The sequence below is a fragment of the Dendropsophus ebraccatus genome, chromosome 13 (assembly GCF_027789765.1).
Source record: "Dendropsophus ebraccatus isolate aDenEbr1 chromosome 13, aDenEbr1.pat, whole genome shotgun sequence".
Lineage (NCBI taxonomy): Eukaryota > Metazoa > Chordata > Amphibia > Anura > Hylidae > Dendropsophus > Dendropsophus ebraccatus.
In genome coordinates, this window is record NC_091466.1 from 17,295,208 (window position 1) to 17,302,484 (window position 7,277).

The window sequence follows — 7,277 nt, forward strand, 5'->3', positions numbered from 1 at the left end:
TCGCCTTTAACCTGCGCCTCATCTGTTAGCAAACTACAACTCCCAGCATGCACTGACACCTGCTGCCAGCCTCTCTAATGTATGTTAATTTGTTATAACCCTCAATGTAATGGGAAATGCAATGTCAGGACCCGTCCAAGGAGCTGTCAGTGCTAGACAGTGTGAGGACGCAAGGGGGCGCTAACATCTTGTTTATTTGTAAAGTTCCATGAGTAATACCACGAACAGCACGATGGCGAGCTATAAGAAGTGATGCATGGGGAATACAAGTATATAGTAAAATGCTCTTGTCAGGAGCGGTGATTAGTTCTCATCAAACACTTGGACGCAATGATCTATTGTACATAGTGTTGGATATATGATCTGATCCGTCCTTTCTGTATTCTAGGATGCCTGGGTTAAGTTGTCGGTTTTACCAGCACAAGTTTCCAGAAGTAGATGATGTGGTCATGGTTAACGTCCGCTCCATTGCGGAGATGGGAGCCTACGTCAGCCTCTTAGAATACAACAACATCGAGGGCATGATCCTCCTCAGCGAGCTCTCCAGAAGACGTATCCGATCCATCAACAAGCTCATCCGCATCGGAAGGAACGAGTGCGTCGTGGTCATAAGAGTCGATAAAGACAAAGGTACGTGAGAGGGATCGGCTGCTCTGATAATCCAGAGAGGACATTGGTATAAGGTAGGGGACTGTGCAGGGATCCTACCACCATTGTTGTGCACACTGGCCTGAGGATTCCTAGATATCAAAGGTGAGGGGTGCACATCAAGGGCCTATGGACCTGCTCTTTACACCCTAGGTAAGTAACTCTAATTTGGTTGTTGGCTTAAAGTACAGTCCAGCTCGGGAACCTAGGCTTTATGAACCCTAGTTTGCGCTTATGATAGGATGAGTACTCAATGGTTCACTATGGGCGTATCAGGATAGCAACACCTTCCATCTGTAGGTACTAGACACTAGACATCTGTTGCTATGATTTGTTGGTAGAGTTGATTAGGCAGTAGAGGAAGGCCCTAGTGGACCTAACCACTGAGTACTTACCCCATCATAAGGGCATACTAGGGTTCATCAGGCCTAGGTTCCTGAGTGGGACCATCCTTTTTAGGGCGACAACCCCACCTAGGATTAGGGTTACTTACGTAGGGCACATCAGGGTAAAGGATAGGCCCTTGTTGCATACCCCTAAACTTTGATATCTAGGAATCCTCAGGCCAGTGTACCTGACAGTAATGGTGGGATAAGCGAGACATTTGTTTTGGTGTTCATATGGCGATAATTATTTAATATACTCCCAATCCCTCAGGCTAAACGGCTGGAGGCAAACTCCCCCTTTAGTGGCATCCAACTAAAATATAACTTTTAATCTTATATACGAATAAAATCTGTGTATCAACTGGTACCAGGCGTTTGTCCCCAGGCGTTTAGCCTGAGGGATTGGGAGTATATTTTGATAATTATTTCAAAGGAATAAAAGTTACATTTTCAAACTTCTTCCAATCCTCCTTTATGTTGACAAGTTTTTGGCTAGTAAAGGTCTACTGTGATTTACAACGTACCAGGAAACATTCATTATCTGAATTCTTTATTCTGATCTTTTAAAATAATTTAAAAATCACTTGTCGGACGCACGTTTCCCAGTGTAATAGGGGATGTGTGGCTGACCATTGATGTGACCCTATCTGTCTGGAGCATACTGCCGGGGACTGGCAGTCTATGGATACTGTATATAATTCATTGCAGTGTAGGAAGATTGAGCATGTGGCATACAGGGATGGATTTCAGGGTTTTTCCTGTGTAAACTCTATGACAGGGGTACTGAACAACTTTTAGTGAAGGTCCACTTACCGGTGTCTGGTGAAGGTCCGAGCTGAACATCATTAGTAAACGTGTTGCGCTCCCCTAGTAGTCTAAAGACCCCCTGTGTGCTCCTGCAGTAGTATAAAGACACCCTGTGCGCTCTCCCAGTAGTATATAGACACCCTGTGTGCTCCCGCAGTAGTATATAGACACCCTGTTCTCCCCCTCCCATATAGCATATAACATAAAAAGAAAAAAAACACTTATACTCACCTGGGTCAGGGCTTCTTCTCTTCTCTTCCCCCCCTTGTGGCCGCACTGCAGCGCCGCTCTCCCCTTGTGCTGGCGCCGCTGCTCCAGTGACGTCACTTAAGCGCTGAAACAGAGACAGGACAGAGCGGCCTCTTGTGACCGCTGCAGCCACAAGAGTGACTGACATGGAGGGAGCCGATGGCTCCCTCTCTGTTAGTGCTGCTTCTGCACAGTAACTATGAGCGCTTGTTACGAGCGCTCATAGTAACTGTGCACAGGGGAGCAGGGCCGCTCACTATACAGATATACTGAGTTGCAGCAGGGGTCCGGCAGCTGGCCTCCGCGGTCTGCGTTCGGACTGCGGTCCGCCAGTTGAAGACCCCTGTTCTATGGTGTCGGGCAGTTTTTATTAAACACTATTATATTAGAATAGAAACAAGGTTTTCATTTCATGGACATTTTTTTTTTTTTTTTTTTGTATTTTCCAGGATACATAGATTTGTCCAAGAGAAGAGTTTCACCCGAGGAAGCACTAAAATGTGAAGACAAGTTCACCAAGTCCAAAACTGTGAGTGATGCCGTGTGGTTGTATGCACCGTATCTACAGGGTCACTCAGCTTTTTATTTAGTTTTCGTTATACGTTACTGTCATCTGTAATAACTTATGCCATCTCATCAGACGTGTCAAAAGTTACTGATCACAGCAGGTCTCACTGCTAAGACATGCAGCCAAGTGGCAGCAGCGCACCTCTCCCCCACTGTCATTCATATTTAACTGTAGTTTATGAAGCAAAAAAATTGGATCTGCAACCAGCCAAAGAAGGGAGCGCATTGAGTATATTTATATCACCTGTGAAATACTATGGAAATCCTCAAAACATGACCTGTTGGTGGATCATGAGATTTGGCATTGAAAAGCGCTGATCTACGGATTGGAGCAGGGCTCAGGAGTGAGACCCGCTGCAATCAATAATAGATTTTTTTTATCCTGTTTTATTACAAATGACAGTAACACTTTAAAGGGGAAGTTCACCCCCCACTACGTCCAGGACTTATCAAATGCTGTATGTCCTGCACGTAGTGGTGCATTCTTTCGGGTCTAGAGAGCAGGAGAGATTGCCTATGGTGATTTGCTGCTGCTCTGGACAGTTCCTGACATGGACAGCGGTGGCAGCAGAGAGCATTGTGTCAAACTGGATAGAATACTCCACTTCCTGCAGAAGCTGATAAGTACTGGAAGACCAGTGTTTTTTTTTTTTTTTAATAGAAATAAATTACAAATCTCTGGCAGACGTTTTCAGTAGACATCAATAAAGTTTTAATTTACATAAAAAGTGTAAAAGCCCTTGGACTATTCTTTTGGCTGTATGGGATTTCTGTACATGGCTTATAGGCAGCACAAAACCTTTGCTGACTTAGTTTTCCCTCCTTTCCTCCGTTTCCAGGTTTACAGCATTTTGCGCCATGTAGCGGAGGTGTTGGAATACACGAAGGATGAACAGCTAGAGAGCTTGTTCCAGCGGACAGCGTGGGTGTTTGATGAAAGATACAAGAGGCCGGGATATGGAGCCTACGATGCTTTCAAGCACGCTGTGTCGTAAGTAAGATGGCTGTCGGGTGGGGCTGGAGGCTTGAGTAGTACACAGTCAGTGGGGCATAGGCTGAATTCACATCGGCTGGAAATGCTGCCGTTTTCTCCTGTGGGTTTGCGCAGGTAATGTACCCAGCGGGTTGTAGTACCAGGTATGAGTGGTGAATGAGCTTTTACCAGTCTCCTCCATATGATGTGGAATTTTTCTGCAAAGAAATCTGCTGCACACTGATCCTGTTTTGGATTTGCCCTACCAGTGTTAAAGGGGTACTCCAGTAAAATCTTTCAAATCAACTAGTGTCAGAAAATTATATAGATTTCTATTTTATAGATTTTCTATTTAAAAATCTCCACTTGGCTACTGTATGTCCTGCAGGAAGTGGTGTATTCTGTACAGTCCGACAGTGTTCTCTGCTGCCACCTATGTCCATGTCAGGAACTGTACAGAGCAGAAGAGGTTTTCTTTGCTCTGGACAAAAGTATAAAGTGCATGGGGACCTTTATTGTGGAAGGTGAAATGCTGCAGCAAACTTCAAATGTTGGTTTTGCCTTGGATTATTTATTATTTTTAAAGCGGTTATCCAAGATTAGAATAACAATGGCCTCTCTTTTCCAGAAACAATATGACACTAGTTGCAAAACCACACCCAAACTGTAGACAGGAGTGGTGCTGTTGCTGAAAGAAAGCAGCCATGTCTTTCTATGCCTGGGTAACTTCTTTAAGATCCATAGCAGTAATCTCTCTGCAACTTTAGCAGGGTGCGCTTACGTTGTTCCACCACCAGGGGGCACCATGGTAATGTAGTAAGTTGACATTTCAATTGTAATTGCACTTTAGACTCTCTTCCTTTCCCGCACCTTATTCTTTCAGTGCAGCTATTAAAACTTAAGCAACATTAATATGCCAAATTCCAACCTGTATGTGCAGGACGTGTATACACCATTCTCCCTGCATCGGTTTTTCTTTTGTTTCCTTCAGGGACCCTTCAGTTCTGGATGGATTGGATTTAACAGAAGAGGAGAGGCGAGTTCTCATTGACAATATTAACAGGCGTCTCACCCCCCAGGCTGTGAAGATCAGAGCAGGTATTGATGGCCGTCCGCTTCTTGTTCATACAGATTCCAACATGGCATTGGCTTCCCATTGTTCTGAGTCAGTAATACTGCAGTTTTTTCCATTGGTCTTATGGTCTCACTTTCTCTGTCCTTGTTAGATATTGAAGTTGCGTGCTATGGATATGAAGGTATTGACGCTGTCAAAGACGCCCTGAGAGCCGGACTTAGTTGTTCTACAGAAAACATGCCAATAAAGGTAAGGCCCCATCTAACCATGTAATATACTGTCTTACAGCAGCGATATTCCTGAAAGGATTACTTTTGTTAGAGAATTGTTAGAAAATGTTAGAGATACTATTTTAGTGATGTTGAGACAACTGTTATTGATTCCTACTGTAACACTACTCTCCCTGTGCCCCCATGTAGTATACAAGTCCCCTCTGTGCCCCCATGTACTATACAAGCCTCCTCTGACTGGGGTAGACTAGGGCAGGAGGGCACATACCCAGTATACCCTCCTCCCCCTGGACACACGCACCTTCCCAGCCAAACACAGAGGTCCCCTGTCTCTGGAGGAAGCCGCAGGGACTGCAGGATAGGGAGTCAGCGTTCCTACCACCTCCTCCACTAGACAGGGAACTCCATGTGCGAGGGGAGCGTGTGTACTTGTCCCGCTATGGGGGCGGGTCATCTGCAAGAGGACGCTGCTGGGAGCCCTTCCTCCCCAGGCTCTGCCACCAAAGCGTCTCCCACATCACTTGCCCGCCCGTGCATCCCCCGTCCTCCCGCATAGTCTGCCTGCCCGCCCGTGCATCCCCCGTCCTCCCACATCGTCTGCCTGCCCGTCCGTGCATCCCCCGTCCTCCCGCATCGTCTGCCTGCCCGTCCGTGCATCCCCCGTCCTCCCGCCTGTGCAACCAATGATTTTTTTGTGAATTTCGGTTCTCAAACTCTGGGCTGCTAGCCCGTGCATCCCCCGTCCTCCCGCATCGTCTGCCTGCCCGCCTGTGCATCCCCCGTCCTCCCGCATCGTCTGCCTGCCCGTCCGTGCATCCCCCGTCCTCCCGCCTGTGCAACCAATGATTTTTTTGTGAATTTCGGTTCTCAAACTCTGGGCGAATTCATGAAATTAATTTGATTAATCGCCCAGCCCTAACTGGCAGTATGCCATGTATGTAGAGGGGGGTAACAGGAGTCCTTTTCTCTTGATTGTGGGGTGCCTAGAAATCAGTCCTCCACTAGTCACATGCTTCTAATCTATCCTGTGGATGGCTAATAAGTTGTAATCTTGTGATTACCCCTTTTCATGCACATAGATGGATTTCAGTGGTGCGGAGCCTTTGTGGTAGAACAGACAAGCTGTGCCTCATTCTTTCTGTGATCGCCTATTAGACCTCCCTTGATTTCACTAACACTATGTGATCTGTGCAGATAAATCTGATCGCACCGCCCCGGTATGTGATGACGACCACCACCCTGGAGAGGACGGAAGGCTTATCTGTGCTCAACCAAGCAATGTCCGTCATCAAGGAGAGGATTGAGGAGAAAAGGGGCGTCTTTAATGTCCAGATGGAGGTGAGGGGTCACTATGAGCTGAGGTCATACCCATAAGTCATATGTAAGTCTATGGATAGATGGGGGTGTAATATTACCTTCTTGTTTCTCCTATAGCCCAAGGTGGTCACAGACACAGATGAGACAGAGCTCGCCAGACAGCTGGAGCGACTGGAGAAAGAGAACGCAGAGGTGGACGGAGACGACGACGCAGACGAAATGGAAGCAAAAGCAGAAGATTAACCCCCCACCCCCAATAAAACTACGGGAAACATGATTCCAATTGATGACGTCAACTCCAAAAACTGGCCAAAAGAATCTGTATATTGCCCCCAAATATAACATTTTTATTCAGTCGTTCCTGTTCTAACTCTTAATTCCAGTCTGTACGCAAAGACATATCTATTAAACATGTGGGCTCGTGACACCGTTTTATATTCTGATCCCTCCAGCGGACTTTACAGAGCTGTACAGAGGCATCAGGGGGTATAGGCTCTGATACCTGCCGCCGTCACCCCCTTCTGGTTTCATACAAGTAGTCACCAGTGTAGTGTCACAGGGAAGGTTTGCTCTCAGGTCTCTTGCATACAAATGTTCATCTATGTATAGCAATGTTCCCCAGACCTCTGGCCCTCCAGCTGTTGCAGAACAACAACTCCCATCATGCCATCAAGACTAGGGTTAGGTTTCCAGGCCTTTAATAGGTCAGTAAGGGGTTATCTAGCATTAGAAAAACATGGCCGCTTTCTTCCAGAGACAGCACCACTCTTGTCTCCAGTTTGACTTCAGGATTTGCAACTCAGTTCTATTGAAGTGAATGGAGCTTAATTGCAAACCGCACCTGAACAGGAGACAAGAGTGGTGCTGTTTCTGAAAGAAAGCGGACGTGTTTTTCTAACACTGGATAACCCCAACATTATAATGTTTGATGTTGGCTTAGACCTTCTGTATAATCTTATAGATCCAGGTATAAGCCGTTTATACCCCCTCTTGCTGTCCTGATCTCTAACAGACCTGGATCCTGT

General features: G+C 46.3%; 1 protein-coding gene across 2 annotated transcripts in view; it reads left to right on the forward strand.

Annotated features, from left to right (window-relative positions):
- Positions 1 to 6,609, forward strand: part of EIF2S1 (eukaryotic translation initiation factor 2 subunit alpha) — a 465,302-nt gene extending 458,693 nt beyond the window's left edge. For both annotated transcript variants that reach the window (XM_069949418.1, XM_069949417.1), the window contains exons 2-8: positions 389 to 630; positions 2,540 to 2,619; positions 3,497 to 3,648; positions 4,622 to 4,728; positions 4,857 to 4,954; positions 6,130 to 6,273; positions 6,370 to 6,609. In XM_069949418.1, coding sequence (XP_069805519.1) covers positions 390 to 630; positions 2,540 to 2,619; positions 3,497 to 3,648; positions 4,622 to 4,728; positions 4,857 to 4,954; positions 6,130 to 6,273; positions 6,370 to 6,495 — 948 coding nt within the window. In that variant the 5' untranslated portion in view covers position 389 and the 3' untranslated portion in view covers positions 6,496 to 6,609. The remainder of the gene's footprint in view (positions 1 to 388; positions 631 to 2,539; positions 2,620 to 3,496; positions 3,649 to 4,621; positions 4,729 to 4,856; positions 4,955 to 6,129; positions 6,274 to 6,369) is intronic.
- Positions 6,610 to 7,277: the final 668 nt, after the last annotated feature.